Source organism: Artemia franciscana, chromosome 1, assembly GCF_032884065.1.
Source record: "Artemia franciscana chromosome 1, ASM3288406v1, whole genome shotgun sequence".
Taxonomy (NCBI): Eukaryota; Metazoa; Arthropoda; class Branchiopoda; order Anostraca; family Artemiidae; genus Artemia; species Artemia franciscana.
Genome location: NC_088863.1, coordinates 41,222,070 through 41,239,914, shown reverse-complemented (window position 1 = coordinate 41,239,914; position 17,845 = coordinate 41,222,070). Strand labels below are relative to the sequence as shown.

Sequence of the window (17,845 nt, the reverse complement as noted above, 5' to 3'; positions counted from 1 at the left end):
GATGTGTATGTTAACCATAAATAGGAGAGGAACAGAGGCCTGATTCCCACTACTTGATTTCTATTTATTTTATTCTTCCGCTTCAAAATTCTATTGTAAAATTTTGTAAAATTTCAGATACCCGGCAAATTCTTATAGCAAAATTTTACATATTTTTCTTCTTCTTCGAATAATTATTTCCAGAAAAAGAAATAATCCTTAATCAATAATCCGGAAATTAACTAGCCAAACAGTAACCCATAATAATCAAGCGTGGAAACGCTGCCTTTATTAATACTACTTGTTTAAAGCTTGTCCTTTCAAATCCAGTCGATTTTCAAAGCGACCTTTCTTCAAACTGGAATGGTATATTTGTTGTTCACGGACATCTTACGCCCCTTAAACGAAGGTTCATATGTCATAATCTTTTTTTTGCAGTTTATGGGAAAAGTATGGAAGAATCGATTGCAAGTGATACTTCTGGTAACTTCAAGAGATTGCTGGTCGCCCTTTGTCAAGTAAAGACCTTAATTTGCATTTATAAATGAGTATTAACACCTAGAAAAATACCAAAACCGGTAAAGATAACCTCGGAGCTGATTCCTCCTAATCTGCTTAAATCCAAAGCTCTATATTTTGCTAGGTAATGCTATTGGATCGAATATTCAAATCATGTATCTTATTTTCAATATAAAGTGAACATGCAACAATTAAGAGGATTTAAAAACTTCAGTAGGAGATTACTCCTAATCTAATCTACGATCCGCGACATGTTTAATCTCAATCTTTATGAAAGGAGTAATCACTCTACCAAATGCAGTGGCATCAGCTTGGGGAGAGGCACCAAAATGTCTGTTTTTGTGCATGTTCATAGGAAAAATTTAAAAATTCGATAAGTTTACCACACTTAGCTATTAAGAACAACATTTTGTTCCGACCTAAACTTTTGTGAATTGATACCAGTAAAGAAGAGCGTCCACATTTGAAGGGGAGGGGCTTGACCATGCAGAAGAGATAGTTTGGAGTGAGGTGACGGTTGAAAATAACACCTTTTCAGTCTACTTCATTTTTCTATCAAAAACTGGTTTCTCGGTTACATATTGTATTGCTGGTATATGTAGAATATAAAATGATTATTCCCTGAACGTGGATTTATTTTGCATGGAATTCCACTGTTTAATGCTTTGTTTTAAACTCACCATAGGCATATACAATAAATTTTTATAAAAGCCAAAGGTGAATGGTTACAAGATAAGTTTTGGCATCTTTTGTTTGACAATTGTCCAAAAGGGTAAACGATGCACATCCGCCTCTTTTCCATAGGACAAAGCAAAAAAATGGATAGAGGTAAGAATTCTGTAAAATTTTAGATCAGCAGCAATTTTCCTTTTTGATTGTTGCGACTTGATGACTGCTATTATTTTAGACGGTTCTTAAAGTTGAGAAAAAAATTACAACACATAGACTCGTTCAAATCGTTTATATAATAAAATGGTGGTATCCTCTAAATAACAATAAATAAGCTACTAAGCAACATTTGATTCCTGAGAGAAGAGATCCACATTTGTTGATGAAAAAATTACGGTGAAAAAATTATGAAAAATGATGATAATAGGTTGACGGTCAAGGGCGTATATATGGGATAAGGGGGTAAGGGATTGAACCCCCTTCGAAATGTTTGTCCGACTCGTAAAAACGTAACAAGAATGAATATAAACAATTTTTTTACACGTTTTTGAAAATTTTTTGCACTTCCCCTAAAAGAATCCTTTCGTAACCCTCCGTCCCTTCACCGAAAAATAAATCATGGATATGGTTCTGCTGACGGTATTTGTTTAAGTTTATAGTAATGGGCGTTGAAAATGTAAGTTTGACTATATTCCAGAGCTTGATTAATGATAATAAATTATTTTCATTAATTTTATTCCAGAACAAAGGATAAGCAGTAAATTACGAGGAATTTGTATTGGTGCAAGTGCAAATTGGATTGCATTGTTAGCCCGTTTATGTCTTATAAGTATTTTAGATTCTTAATTTTGTTTGTGCCAACTTAGGCTGAAGGTAATAAAAGGTAACTAGTTATCATCTATGATAATATAGCTCTGGAACACTCTCTTTATATCTCTAATTAATTCTAAAACATTTACAGCCCATTGGGCGTATTCTGCTTTATTTTCCTTAGTGAGATATGTTTTTGCGTGACTGTTTCATTTGGATCGAACTAGTCGATTAGGTTGATCACCTAGTATTTAGGCTAACCAAAACCATTTAAAATAAAGATTTTTGGGGGACCAAGGGCGAAAAAAGTGTAAAATTTTTTTTAGTGAATTTTTTTATTTCTTCGAAATATATTAGTTTTTTGCGCATATGCTCCTCTTTACACATTAAATAAACATAAGATACACATTAGTTTCTAAGTTTGGGTGGCGGATAGAGCATCAAAATATATTGCTTTTTAACATAAATGCTCCTCTTTTTTCATTTTGACTCTCAGGTGACTTTCCTGGCCCAATTGTTAACGTCAATCTTTTGCTTCATCTTTATTGTTATTGATATACCCGTCCCTAAATAGCTGTAAGATCAGTTTACAAAGAGAAACAGGATAACATCCCGCTAGAAGCTGAGGCTACTAAACCAATTTACAGCTACAAATATATCTGGTTTCATTATTCACTTGCCGAAAATATACATTTTAGAGTTTTGTCACACTTGGTGAAAATATTTGACCTGTTTAAAATTGGAACTGCTAATGCAGTGAAAAATATTGGCTTAAGGTGTGTCAGGATCCTGTCGTACCTTCTAAATTCCAAGAAATGGATTTAGTCAGCTTTAATCCCGAAGCATCCCTATTAAATATCTACAGTTTTGGTCAGTAGTAAGAGCATAAAAATGGTGTGTACAAATTAATTTTCTATCAGACGCTAACAAATTTCTTTTTTTGCAGGGACAAAGAGACGAACACGGTGTTATCGATAACGAAGTAGTTATGAACGACGCACAAAGGCTTTACAGTGCAGGTGGGTTGTGTGCATATTTTAAAACAAAAAAGTTTGCTCTAGTTAGAGAAAACTCTAGTAAGATTTGACTGACAAACGGATAAGGAGACAGAAAAAGGTTGGGTCTGATTGTTTCAGTAATTCAGGCTTGATAATTGAATCACCCGCGGTTTCTTTTCAGCCGTGCAGGAAAACAAAGAAAGAAACATAAATAGTAGTGTATGACTAGTGCAAATTTACCTGAAAAGTGGGCATAACTTTGAGAAGGAATTGTAAAGGATGCTTTGCTATTTGCTTTGTATTTTCACATGTTCATAACCTAACTTCGGATGCTAAAGGGTGTCTCAAAAGGGGCTATCGATTTCAATGGTATTCTGATTTTTTCAAAAGTCTTACACTGCTGTCAGACATGAGCAGGGTTTTCAAATTGAAAATGGCCGTATTTAATCAATACGGGCATATTTTTGCCAGTTTTGAACGAGAATTTCTTTCTAGGTGAGCTATAAGACTTTTATAAGGTCAATTTGATGAGATTTGTAAAGCTCAAGACTTGTATAGCTCAGTCTCAGCTATAACATTTGTAAAGTTACTTACACTTAACATGCCAACTGACGGTGCGGCTGAGCAAATTGTTCCGTTGAGTGTTCGTATTTTAGAAACTAGTAGTAACTTGTCAAAAAAAAGCTACTTTTTCTGTGGTAAAGTCCTGTTATCTGTCGCACATATACAATTTAAATGATAGAAGGAGATGCTACTTCTGTCTAGAACATCAAGGATAATGATAGGCATATAGTTTTTAAATTGCAACGATAGGCTGAACATTTATATTCTTGCATTTGATAGTTCAACATCCATTCATTAACAAAAAATATTCTAAGGTGTTGTTCAGTAGATAGGTGTTTAAATATTTAAACCATAAGACTTGAAAAAAAACCAGCATACCAAAAACTAGCACAAGGAATGTAAATTCTAACTGTTTGTTTGAGAGCAAAGTAATCTGCTACCGATTCCTGGTGAGTCACTAATGGCAGACACTTTTTCATGTCCTTTGTTAGACTTTAAAAAAATAATAAAAATCTTATAGACATTTTAGCGCCCTGTCTTCAAAAATACGATTTTTCTGCATATTTGTGAAGGTTTTTTCTTGCTTTTTGGTCAGTTCGGAACAAAAGCTGTAGACCTAGCTAAATGCGAAGTGCTCTACAGAGAGGACTCCAATTGATCACATTAATGACATTAGGGATTAGTCACAAATCTAGAAAAGTTTTAGCTTCAGAAGAAAAAATATTAAATCCTTGAAAACCGTTATTTGATATTTTTAATAGCAAATATCGACGATCTAATCTTCTGTTTGACAATGCGAGATTTGACAAGCCAAGTATTAAACTATTAATAAATTAGAGAATGATATAATAAAATATTGTTTTAATAACCTTAAACGATATAGGCCTTAACATTTGTCGGAGTGGGGAGTTATTTGAGGCAGCTATAATTTTCATTTAACACTTGCTTCTTCATCTCACACTGTTAGTAAAAACAATATTCATGTCAAATACTGCGTTCGTTCTTTAGCATGTTCGACGCAACCAAAGGTCGGTTTAATCTGGGCTGTTTGGGAAGCCGTCTTAGTTTTTCTTGGTGTGGGGTGGAAAACATAAAATAATGTGTTTTAGCCAATTAAAACTTTCTGCTTGTGTTGGAAGGGGGGAGGGGCATTTGGATGAACCCCAAGGGGGATCTTTCTATAGCTGCTGTTTAATGATCTTTGGTTGGAATTCTACTTAAAATCAGGATCTATGAAATTTAATGAAGTTTATGCCTAAATTTTCTGAATGTCTTTTATCGCATTTTATTTCCGTAGTGTAATTTGTTTTCGTGGTTAGAAAATGTACATTAAAAGTGAAGTAATTTGCAAAAGTGACGGTTTTATTTGGGAATTTAAAAGGAAACATTTATGTTTATCTAATTGTATTTATTAAAAAAAATTAGTTAGGTTTATGTATTCCAAAGAAATGTTCTTTACTTTAGAATAGAATAGAATTTTTTTTATTCGTATATTTGCTTGAAGATATAGCATCAAGAATAATGAAGGCTATTCTGCTGCTTATCTTTCGACTACTGGAACCGTGAGGCATGTACTTTTAGATTTTTTTTCATGGTTTGAGGCACTATATGATTTTTTATTATCGGAAATTATCAAGAAAAAGTATTTATCTACTTAGTATACTTCTGTCTGAGTAAAGGGTAATGCGGAGCGTTGCGGGTTCCACCAGTGGTCGTCAAATTGCAAAAAACAACACAAGAATGTGCAGTTTTTTTTACTATTTTAATTGTAAGAAAATACATATTCAGTTCTTCTTTCATATGCTCTATCGAACCAAAATGGTTACAAATCTGACCTGAGTAAAATTTGCAACACAATTTTCATGTATTGTGAAACTGAAAATTTCTCTTTATGAGTAAAAAAAAATATGCTGAAAAAGTAAACCACAGGCAATGCAAACTAATCCGATTGGAAACTTTACCCTGGTCTCATATTTACTATTATTTGAGAGAGAGATGGGTTTATTAATATAAATAACACAGCAAAACAAGCAAATGGCCCGAAGCAAAGCTTGTTTGGGCTTACAACCCCAATACACATACATATAAAACAATACGAAAAAGAAGAAAAAATAAAAAGAAAAGAAAAGGAAAAGAAAAAAGAAAGAAAGAAGAAGAAGAAAAAATCAATTACCCTGCATTTCAATCGAAACGGATTTACACTTCAAAAGAGACAAAACAAAAAGAAACTAAAACCACTTAACCAGTTTCGCCAAAATCAAAACCAACATCTTGGCTCCACTTGAGGTCCACTCAACTATCAAAACCATAAATATTAAGGCAAAATAGCTTTAATTCCCGCCGAAATTCAAGAAAGCTATCCAAGTTTCTCAAAGTCGTAGGTAAACAATTCCATGCATGGGGTCCTAGATGCCGAATAGAGAATTGAGATCTACGAGTAATAGTAAGCGGACGACGAATTATATCGGACTGTCTCGTAGAATGTGTATGAATATCACTTCCTAGTTCAAACATACTTTTAAAATATATTGGTAAACAATTTTGAAAATATTTATATATAAACAGGCTTCGATAAAAAATAATAAGTCCTGCTAAAGGCAAGATTTTGCAATCTATATACCTCTTTTGTACCGAGTCTTTAAAACCTACACCACATAACACTCGAAGCACTTTATTCTGCAAAACTCGAACACGATTGAGATGAGAAGGAAATGTACTACCCCAAACATTGCAACAATATAGCAGATAAGGATGAATTAAGGAATAATACATTGTTCTTAAAATATCTCTTGGGAAAATATGCTGCAACTTTCTTAAAATGCCAACATTCCTAGCGAGTTTAAGACTAATATAATCTATATGTTCTCTAAAGCTGAGACATTCATCAATTAAAACTCCTAGATATTTTGTACAATTCATTCTTAGAATACCCATATCAGCAATATTAAGTCTGTCTATCCAAGGGTAATAATTTGAGCTCCTACCATACAATAAAAAGCAAGATTTACTATAATTCAAATTTAACTTATTAAGCTTCATCCAATTGTGTACAAACTCCAGACAAGAACTAATACGACTCAACAGCTGAATTCCTGTTCGTGCAGCCACAGTTATATGAGTGTCATCCGCAAAGCTGGGGACAATTACTTTTTCCCCGTCACATCCAATGTCAAGATCATACGAAATCATATTAAAAGCTCTACATAAATCATTTATAAAAATTAAAAATAACAGGGGACCAAGAACAGATCCTTGAGGTACTCCAAATTTAACACTACTGACTGAAGAAACATTATCTCCTAGTTGTACATATTGAGTTCTTTCTTTTAAAAACGAGGACAGTAATTCAAGAAATGGTCCTCTAAAACCGTAATTTTCTAATTTGGCAATGAGTATAAAATGGTCAACGCAGTCAACAGCTTTTACAATATCAAGAAAAACAGAAGCGACTTTCATACCATTATCCAACGCATCATTCACAAAAGTTGTCAAAAATAAAACAGCATGCTCAGTAGATAAACCCTTCCGAAAACCAAATTGATTTGGATTAAAAAATGATTTACTCTCCAAAAATTCAACCATTCTTTTAACTATCAATTTCTCAAACAATCTAGATACTACTGGTAATAAAGAAATGGGCCTATAATTTCCTAGTACATTTTTATCTCCACCTTTATAGACAGGAATAACTTTTGCAATTTTAAAACAACTTGGAAACACCCCAGTCCTTAAACATTCATTAAATAAATACACTAAATGACCGGAAATAACAGGGTAAATATACTTTAAAGTTTTAACTGTTACAAAATCAGAGCCTGAAGCTCCAATTTTTAAATTTTTCAATGTTTCAGAAAGCTCAGAAGCGTTGATTGGCTTCAAATACGCCGAAACATCACTTGCATTCGATAAATATTTCTTAAAACTACCTTCATGCTCAGAAATAACTATACTTTGGACCAAATCCTTTCCCACATTAGCAAAATGACGGCACATTCTATCAGCAGCTGTACTATCATTATGTATACCGTCAGGAAATATACCATCATTATTAGGACTTACGACGGATTTTATAATTTGCCATGTTTTTCTAGGGTTACCTTCACAAGATTTAAATTTATTACGATAGTAATCAGCTTTGGCTTTACGAAGTAGTGCATTTAACTGGTTACTATAAATCTTGTATTCTGTTTTATCACTTACACTATTACTAGCCGCACACATTTTGAACAAATATCTTCTTCTAATAATAGCCTTTAAAAGAGCTTGGGTGGTCCAGGGTTTCTTTGGAGTTTCTCTACGACGAGTTGCATTTTTACAAATACTACAATCAATCAATAAACTATTTATAATTGAATACCAGTTTTGAAACTTAGCATTAATATCTAGTTCATTACTATTTAAAAATTCAAAATTACATTTCTCTAACTTTACTTTATAAAGAATGAGCACATTATTATCAATGATCACTTTTTTATATCTATTTTGTGAATTTGAGTTAAGCCTAGTACCTTTACTAAAAAAATTTTGAACACTCAAAAATATCCCAAAATGGTCAGATACTTCATTTATTATCACACTTGCATTATAGTAACTGACATTAGCAAAAATATTATCAATCAACGATGCTGAATTCATAGTAACCCTAGTTGGGACTGTAATCGTAGGCTTCAACCCATAACTCAGCATAATATTTAAAAACTGGCTAACTTCTGTATTAATAAACAGATTCATTAGGTCAATATTGAAATCACCACACACAAATATAGGTAAGTTTCTACTCCTAATCATGTCCAACTGTTCTTCTAGTAACATAAAAAATTCATTAATATTGCTCGACGGAGGTCTATAAACAACAACCAAATAAAACACCTTGGATTTCTTGCTAACCTCTAATACCAAACTCTCAAATACCATTTCTCTATTAACCCTTAAATCATCTCTTTCTATAGCTAGCAAGTCTTTTCTAATGTAAGCACCCAGTCCACCATGCTGACGAGTCTCCTTATTCTTAAGACACAATCGATAATTACCTATTTCTAATAAACTAGAATTATGATTCTGTAACCAAGTTTCAGTTAGAGCTAATATTTGAATTCCAGAAAACATACATAGTTCATTTAAATATGTTACACTGCTTTGCAGTCCCCGACAATTCAAGTGGAAAACCGTAAGAGAATCATTAGGCATCGATTCAGAAATATCAACCGGGCTAATATAGCGTACTGCTATTTTACTTTCCTCTACAACAAAATCATCAATCCCTCTACTTTCATCTATTATCTCCAAATGGGCCAAATTAAGTGGACTATTCTCAAGTGGACGCAATCTATCAAAATCTACAACCATTTTCAAAATCATTTAAACGGTACTGGTCAAGTGAGAAAAGATCATCATAACTATCCAATATTATTCTTCTCAGTAAATCCCGGGACGAATGAAAGTTAAAAGAGCCCTTAATAACTTCCTTTAAAAAACGGAAATAAATATAACCAACAATAATATGACTGAAATAACTATCCTTAACACAAGCAATAAGTGAATTAAAAGAAAATAGATTAAGAAAATATACAAACAGAAAAAAAGATACAAGCAATACTTTTCCATTCCAATATCGGCCAAGGAAGGAATGAGTTGCAAACTAACATAATTCTCAATATTTATTTACCGGATACCTACACAATATACACACACAAATGCACCACACACTCACACTAAAAGGGGGGAAAAAAAGGGAAATTATTTACTTTTCTCTTTGACATTTATTATTATTATACAAAATGGACTTATAAACTGAGTTGACGCACAGGCAGCAAAGGTCTATTGCCTTTACATCCAATAAATATAGGCTATATTTATAGGCCATATAGGTTATATAGGCACTATTTATAGGCTAAATAGGTTTTCAGCAGTGTTCAGAGCGATTCGAGCTTACAACACTCGTTCCTCCAAACAGAGGGGAAATTCAATCGTCATTTGCTAGCCATCACTGGCAAGTGACACTTGGTCCTCAGAACCGGTACCAGAGCTTCTTTCTCCCGCCTCCGATTGCTATTCAAGAGTAATTTCTCAGGCCTCGGTCAGAGCTTCATATGTCAAGGGGGATTGACTTTCTAAATGGCGACCAAGACCACACTGCCTTTCCATCACAAACACCAAAAACAAGAAGAAACAATAGGGCATTTCTCAAGATAGTGGGAAACAAATTAGAATATTTCGGCCCTATATCCAAAGGCTGTCCTCAGCAATACAAAAATATATAAGAAGAAACAACTTACAAGAGGATAAAATCCTGGAGGATAAAGATTCCTGGCTGAACTTCGCTGAGGTAAGGATGCTGGGACTGTTTTGAAAAACTTTTCATTCTGGTTTTATTGATTTTATCCTCTTTAGTGGGCCTAATTCTTGGCCATCCACTTCTTATTGTGTGAAGTTTTTTATATAGAAACAATTCTGTCTACTTCGGTCCACGCCATTGCGACTATAAGAGAAAGATGGGTTTATTAATATAAATAACACAACAAAACAAGCAAATGGCCCGAAGCAAAGCTTGTTTGGGCTTACAACCCCAATACACATACATATAAAACAATACGAAAAAGAAGAAAAAATAAAAAGAAAAGAAAAGGAAAAGAAAAAAGAAAGAAAGAAGAAGAAGAAAAAATCAATTACCCTGCATTTCAATCGAAACGGATTTACACTTCAAAAGAGACAAAACAAAAAGAAACTAAAACCACTTAACCAGTATCGCCAAAATCAAAACCAACATCTTGGCTCCACTTGAGGTCCACTCAACTATCAAAACCATAAATATTAAGGCAAAATAGCTTTAATTCCCGCCGAAATTCAAGAAAGCTATCCAAGTTTCTCAAAGTCGTAGGTAAACAATTCCATGCATGGGGTCCTAGATGCCGAATAGAGAATTGAGATCTACGAGTAATAGTAAGCGGACGACGAATTATATCGGACTGTCTCGTAGAATGTGTATGAATATCACTTCCTAATTCAAACATACTTTTAAAACATATTGGTAAACAATTTTGAAAATATTTATATATAAACAGGCTTCGATAAAAAATAATAAGTCCTGCTAAAGGCAAGATTTTGCAATCTATATACCTCTTTTGTACCGAGTCTTTAAAACCTACACCACATAACACTCGAAGCACTTTATTCTGCAAAACTCGAACACGATCGAGATGAGAAGGAAATGTACTACCCCAAACATTGCAACAATATAGCAGATAAGGATGAATTAAGGAATAATACATTGTTCTTAAAATATCTCTTGGGAAAATATACTGCAACTTTCTTAAAATGCCAACATTCCTAGCGAGTTTAAGACTAATATAATCTATATGTTCTCTAAAGCTGAGACATTCATCAATTAAAACTCCTAGATATTTTGTACAATTCATTCTTAGAATACCCATATCAGCAATATTAAGTCTGTCTATCCAAGGGTAATAATTTGAGCTCCTACCATACAATAAAAAGCAAGATTTACTATAATTCAAATTTAACTTATTAAGCTTCATCCAATTGTGTACAAACTCCAGACAAGAACTAATACGACTCAACAGCTGAATTCCTGTTCGTGCAGCCACAGTTATATGAGTGTCATCCGCAAAGCTGGGGACAATTACTTTTTCCCCGTCACATCCAATGTCAAGATCATACGAAATCATATTAAAAGCTCTACATAAATCATTTATAAAAATTAAAAATAACAGGGGACCAAGAACAGATCCTTGAGGTACTCCAAATTTAACACTACTGACTGAAGAAACATTATCTCCTAGTTGTACATATTGAGTTCTTTCTTTTAAAAACGAGGACAGTAATTCAAGAAATGGTCCTCTAAAACCGTAATTTTCTAATTTGGCAATGAGTATAAAATGGTCAACGCAGTCAAAAGCTTTTACAATATCAAGAAAAACAGAAGCGACTTTCATACCATTATCCAACGCATCATTCACAAAAGTTGTCAAAAATAAAACAGCATGCTCAGTAGATAAACCCTTCCGAAAACCAAATTGATTTGGATTAAAAAATGATTTACTCTCCAAAAATTCAACCATTCTTTTAACTATCAATTTCTCAAACATTCTAGATACTACTGGTAATAAAGAAATGGGCCTATAATTTCCTAGTACATTTTTATCTCCACCTTTATAGACAGGAATAACTTTTGCAATTTTAAAACAACTTGGAAAAACCCCAGTCCTTAAACATTCATTAAATAAATACACTAAATGACCGGAAATAACAGGGTAAATATACTTTAAAGTTTTAACTGTTACAAAATCAGAGCCTGAAGCTCCAATTTTTAAATTTTTCAATGTTTCAGAAAGCTCAGAAGCGTTGATTGGCTTCAGATACGCCGAAACATCACTTGCATTCGATAAATATTTCTTAAAACTACCTTCATGCTCAGAAATAACTATACTTTGGACCAAATCCTTTCCCACATTAGCAAAATGACGGCACATTCTATCAGCAGTTGTACTATCATTATGTATACCGTCAGGAAATATACCATCATTATTAGGATTTACAACGGATTTTATAATTTGCCATGTTTTTCTAGGGTTACCTTCACAAGATTTAAATTTATTACGATAGTAATCAGCTTTGGCTTTACGAAGTAGTGCATTTAACTGGTTACTATAAATCTTGTATTCTGTTTTATCACTTACACTATTACTAGCCGCACACATTTTGAACAAATATCTTCTTCTAATAATAACCTTTAAAAGAGCTTGGGTGATCCAGGGTTTCTTTGGAGTTTCTCTACGACGAGTTGCATTTTTACAAATACTACAATCAATCAATAAACTATTTATAATTGAATACCAGTTTTGAAACTTAGCATTAATATCTAGTTCATTACTATTTAAAAATTCAAAATTACATTTCTCTAACTTTACTTTATAAAGAATGAGCACATTATTATCAATGATCACTTTTTTATATCTATTTTGTGAATTTGAGTTAAGCCTAGTACCTTTACTAAAAAAATTTTGAACACTCAAAAATATCCCAAAATGGTCAGATACTTCATTTATTATCACACTTGCATTATAGTAACTGACATTAGCAAAAATATTATCAATCAACGATGCTGAATTCATAGTAACCCTAGTTGGGACTGTAATCGTAGGCTTCAACCCATAACTCAGCATAATATTTAAAAACTGGCTAACTTCTGTATTAATAAACAGATTCATTAGGTCAATATTGAAATCACCACACACAAATATAGGTAAGTTTCTACTCCTAATCATGTCCAACTGTTCTTCTAGTAACATAAAAAATTCATTAATATTGCTCGACGGAGGTCTATAAACAACAACCAAATAAAACACCTTGGATTTCTTGCTAACCTCTAATACCAAGCTCTCAAATACCATTTCTCTATTAACCCTTAAATCATCTCTTTCTATAGCTAGCAAGTCTTTTCTAATGTAAGCACCCAGTCCACCATGCTGACGAGTCTCCCTATTCTTAAGACACAATCGATAATTACCTATTTCTAATAAACTAGAATTATGATTCTGTAACCAAGTTTCAGTTAGAGCTAATATTTGAATTCCAGAAAACATACATAGTTCATTTAAATATATTACACTGCTTTGCAGTCCCCGACAATTCAAGTGGAAAACCGTAAGAGAATCATTAGGCATCGATTCAGAAATATCAACCGGGCTAATATAGCGTACTGCTATTTTACTTTCCTCTACAACAAAATCATCAATCCCTCTACTTTCATCTATTATCTCCAAATGGGCCAAATTAAGTGGACTATTCTCAAGTGGACGCAATCTATCAAAATCTACAACCATTTTCAAAATCATTTAAACGGTACTGGTCAAGTGAGAAAAAATCATCATAACTATCCAATATTATTCTTCTCAGTAAATCCCGGGACGAATGAAAGTTAAAAGAGCCCTTAATAACTTCCTTTAAAAAACGGAAATAAATATAACCAACAATAATATGACTGAAATAACTATCCTTAACACAAGCAATAAGTGAATAAAAAGAAAATAGATTAAGAAAATATACAAACAGAAAAAAGATACAAGCAATACTTTTCCTTTCCAATATCGGCCAAGGAAGGAATGAGTTGCAAACTAACATAATTCTCAATATTTATTTACCGGATACCTACACAATATACACACACAAATGCACCACACACTCACACTAAAAGGGGGGGGGGAAAGGGAAATTATTTACTTTTCTCTTTGACATAAATTAATCTTGACAACAAAAACAACATCTACAAACATACATTTAAAAGAAAAAAATATAAGCAAAGGGAAAAAGAAAAAAGAAAAAAAACACAAAACAAAAACAAAAAAAAAACATTTACATGGACATACAACATAATTATAATTTCACTGTGGAACACCTCCTAAACACATTGGTTGGCTTATTTCGGGAATTAATTGGTCACATTGATAAACAGCTTTCACTCCATTTGCTCTTTCGACACGAATAACTGGCGGAACGGAATTTGAAACCCAAGACGATATACCCAGTGCAGTCAATTTATCCTTCATTGCAAATAACTTTTTCCTAGCAACACGAATAGAAATAGGTGCATCATCACTCAAATGAATGTTAATGTGATTAGCTACTGACTTGCCTTTCAGCCGTTTACCTCTTTTTAATATATCTACCTTAACATCAGATGACCGAACATTCACTTTAAAAAAATTTTTCTCCTTCTTTACCAACACAATAGAGAACTTCGGTACTTCAGACATCTGCAGACCGTCCTCACAAATTTTTTCAAAAATAACTTTAGCTTCATTTTGGCTTTCACACGGAACATTCCACACAATTAGGTTGCTGTCATTAGATCTATATTCAAGGGACATTAGGCGGTTTGTTAAACTAGATGTAGAATCTCTGAAGAAACGAGCCTCTTCCGAGACAACACAGAGATGTTTCTTGAGTTCATCAATTTCGCTTTTCACACCAGTAACTTCAGCTTCAACACGATTAACTTCTGTTTTTAAATTTGTATGTCCAGATTCCACTGTTGAAATACGGCATTCCAAAGTTTTTAATCTACCATCAATTGACTCCAAAACCTTCTTATTATCTTCCAAAACCTTCTTATTATCTTTTACAATTTCTAACATCTGAGTGAAATTATCAGCCAAAGATTTTAAAGATAACTCATCATTAGCTTTCGAAAACACTGAATTTAGACCACTTGATGCATCCGAAATATCAAACATGGAGCGGTTTGATGGGTCATTATCACTTGATGCATTTTCAGTTCTTTTCTGTTTCTTTCTTTTCCCCATATTTATGTAGAAATATACGAAACAATCTTACCGGAAAAAAGTGTCAGATTATTATCCATGCCATTGCCTACATTCAATGCATTAGTCCCCAATCAAGGGCACGGCTAACACCACTATATAGCACAAAGACTAATCCAGGAACTCAGAAACTATAAGCCGAGAAAACCAAATATAATCGCATCAGAAACTATAGGCCAAAACAACCAAGTTTGGTCACATCAAAAAACACATCCTTAGTCACAACTTCTTAATTCAGGGGCATATACAAGCTATTGCTCCTTTTGTATTTTCCCCTCTTCATTCAGTTCTCTTTCCCTACCTCACTTTGCCATGCAAATGACGAGACATAAGGAAATTATTAATCTTGAACACTATAATTCATTTCATCACACATTTTATGTAGGTACCCGGATTCTGCTGTTACTCGTTCAAAGTCAAATTCATGTAGTATTACCAGTCAAGCTATTTCAATTCAATGCAAAATATCCAATAAGTTATTATCCTCTGACACTAAATGATGTTTATAGGGGGGCTATTTAAACCCTTTCTTACAAAGAAACTCGTAATGAATAGTAGCAAACTTTTCATTTTGGTTTTATTGATTTTATCCTCTTTAGTGGGCCTAATTCTTGGCCATCCACTTCTTATTGTATGAATTTTTTTATATAGAAACAATTCTGTCTACTTCGGTCCACGCCATTGCGACTATAAACTCATAATGAATAGTAGCAAGTTCCAGTTTCTTTTATTACCAATATACTTCCAAACTAAGTTTAATGAAAATATCCCAAAGGGTTCAATGGCCTGTTATTCGAAAAAATAAAATGTTAAATAGCCTACACTCGCACTTAAAATATATTTATATTCTACTCACCAATCCCCACCCGAATACAACTGGTCTTCGCACCACCTACTTTAAAAAAAAAATCAAGAAAAATCAATAAACAAATAAACATCGAGGTACTACACAGTCATTTACAGTCATTATTCCGTTATTACGCTATAACCTATATATCAGATAGGACCTAGGCATATAAAGTAAATTTTAGGTGCGGCTCAACTTTTTGAAACTTATCAGAATTTAAGTAGGCTTTGGTCTTTCATGATTTATTGTCTTCGTTCTGTTTGCTCTCTTATGAGCTGTTAAGTTTATTAGTAATATATTTATTTAGCATTTAATTACTGTTCTGAGATAAGATAAAGGCAGGGTTATTGGTATAAAAGCAATAAAAATAAGGCAAATTATGTAGATAATATTGATTCCAGTGAGTTTGTTTATGCTTTAAAATATCCCCCCCTAAAAATAACTACAACTGAGAATAAAACTTCAGAAATGTTATACTCAGAGAAAATTTTTGTTGCCTTCAAGTTCAAACGCTTTTTAAGAGAAATTCTTGATGGGCATTTTTCTCCTTCTTTCAAAGTCGATTCTACTTTTAAACAAAAAAATGTTGCTCGCTTTTAAGCTATTTTATGTTGATTTCTCAGATGTCATTGCCCGCTACAAAGCCAACCGATCTATGAAAGTGTCAAAGTGCCAAGAACACCAGAACTAAAACGTTCTGTGCCCCTAGCCTAAAACCCGTATTAGGCAGTGGGGTAATTTCGGCAAAATCCTGGGGGAGGGGTATTGCAAAGTTGTCCTGAATTTTTCCAGTTTTCTCAAGTTTAGTAGCATAAAGCCCAAGATATACTAAAGAAAACTGACCCATTTCTGTTTACATTGAAATACGCACGCTTATCTTAGTTTTGACATAATTTTGAAGAAACTAAATTTCAGTTGGAGGGGCAAACTGGGTTCTGGGGAAGGGCATACGGGACTATGGGAGTGTAGTTTCCTGCTCCTGCCCCACAGCAATTTCAGCCCCTGATATTAGCTCTATTCGTAGACATACCTAAAAAATGCAATTTGTCAAGATGCTCCGTTACATGGATATTCTTACATTTTTGTCTGGGCACGTCTTTGGTAATTGCTTGTAACATTTCACAGAATTTTGTCTTTTTTTCATCTATTTGTCTTTTTGACAATTTGTCTTTTTTCATCTTCGTCGGTTCATTTATAGGGTTCCTGCTGACCATTGTTTTTGACGCGCTAGGTGACATCAAAGCTCCTGCTCCAGCCCTATGTGTTGCAAGATCTCCAGTAAAAGCCAGAGTATATCCGTCGTCAAGTTTCTCTAGTCCGCTTTCTGTTCATCTAATGTCACTTAGGACAAGTATATCCAGGCAATACTGTTTCATTTTTCTGAGAACTTGTTGGGTTCTTGAAATCTGGTATATTTCTTTTTCATTCCAAAATCCTTTGTTGGTGGTTCATTTCGCAGTCAGAAATTGAGTCTGGGGACGTGCAGGGGTCGTCATCGGGGAGGTTGAAGTATAAGAAGCTATTGTTGACGTTTCAGTTGCAGTTAGTTTTCCCCAGGTCTTGGTGCAGATAGTTTTCACAACGTCAAGGTGTGGACTGCAAACCCTCAGTCCAACCCTCCTCTTTTTTCCAGGCTTGGAACTGGCTACTATGCACATATTTGTATGCGCAATAGGTGGATTTTTTTTAAAAACTAATAGATAAAATTATATGGAAATCCTTGTGCAAGCTTAAATGATTTGATAATTAGTAGTACTATATGTAATTTGATTTAAAAAAAAAGAAAGGACATCAATCACGATGAATATTTCGTATATAAAAATTAAGCGTCTTCAGTGTTAAGAACAGAAAGGAACTAGAACATATCAATTTTAAAAAATAAAGGGGTAAAATCTAAAACAAAATGGATAATTACAAAATCAAGTCAATATTAAATTAATTCCACAATATGATGAACACAGCGTAGGCAATATATAATTAGCGAGGAGCCTATATAAAAACACAAAAGCAATTGGACAAATACAAAAGAATGAATTGAACGTTGAAATTAATTATTGTGTTGGGAAATAATCTCTCAACAGAAAGGAGGAAGGGATTGAGACTATTTTCCAACAGAATAA

At 33.4% G+C, this 17,845-nt stretch overlaps 1 protein-coding gene across 1 annotated transcript in view; it reads left to right on the top strand.

Moving 5' to 3' along the window:
- The first annotated feature begins 416 nt into the window (after positions 1-416).
- The window catches only part of LOC136030837 (annexin B9-like), a 28,473-nt gene continuing 11,044 nt past the window's right edge, over positions 417-17,845 (top strand). The window contains exons 1-2 of the mRNA XM_065709915.1: positions 417-497; positions 2,924-2,996. Coding sequence (XP_065565987.1) covers positions 432-497; positions 2,924-2,996 — 139 coding nt within the window. The 5' untranslated portion in view covers positions 417-431. The remainder of the gene's footprint in view (positions 498-2,923; positions 2,997-17,845) is intronic.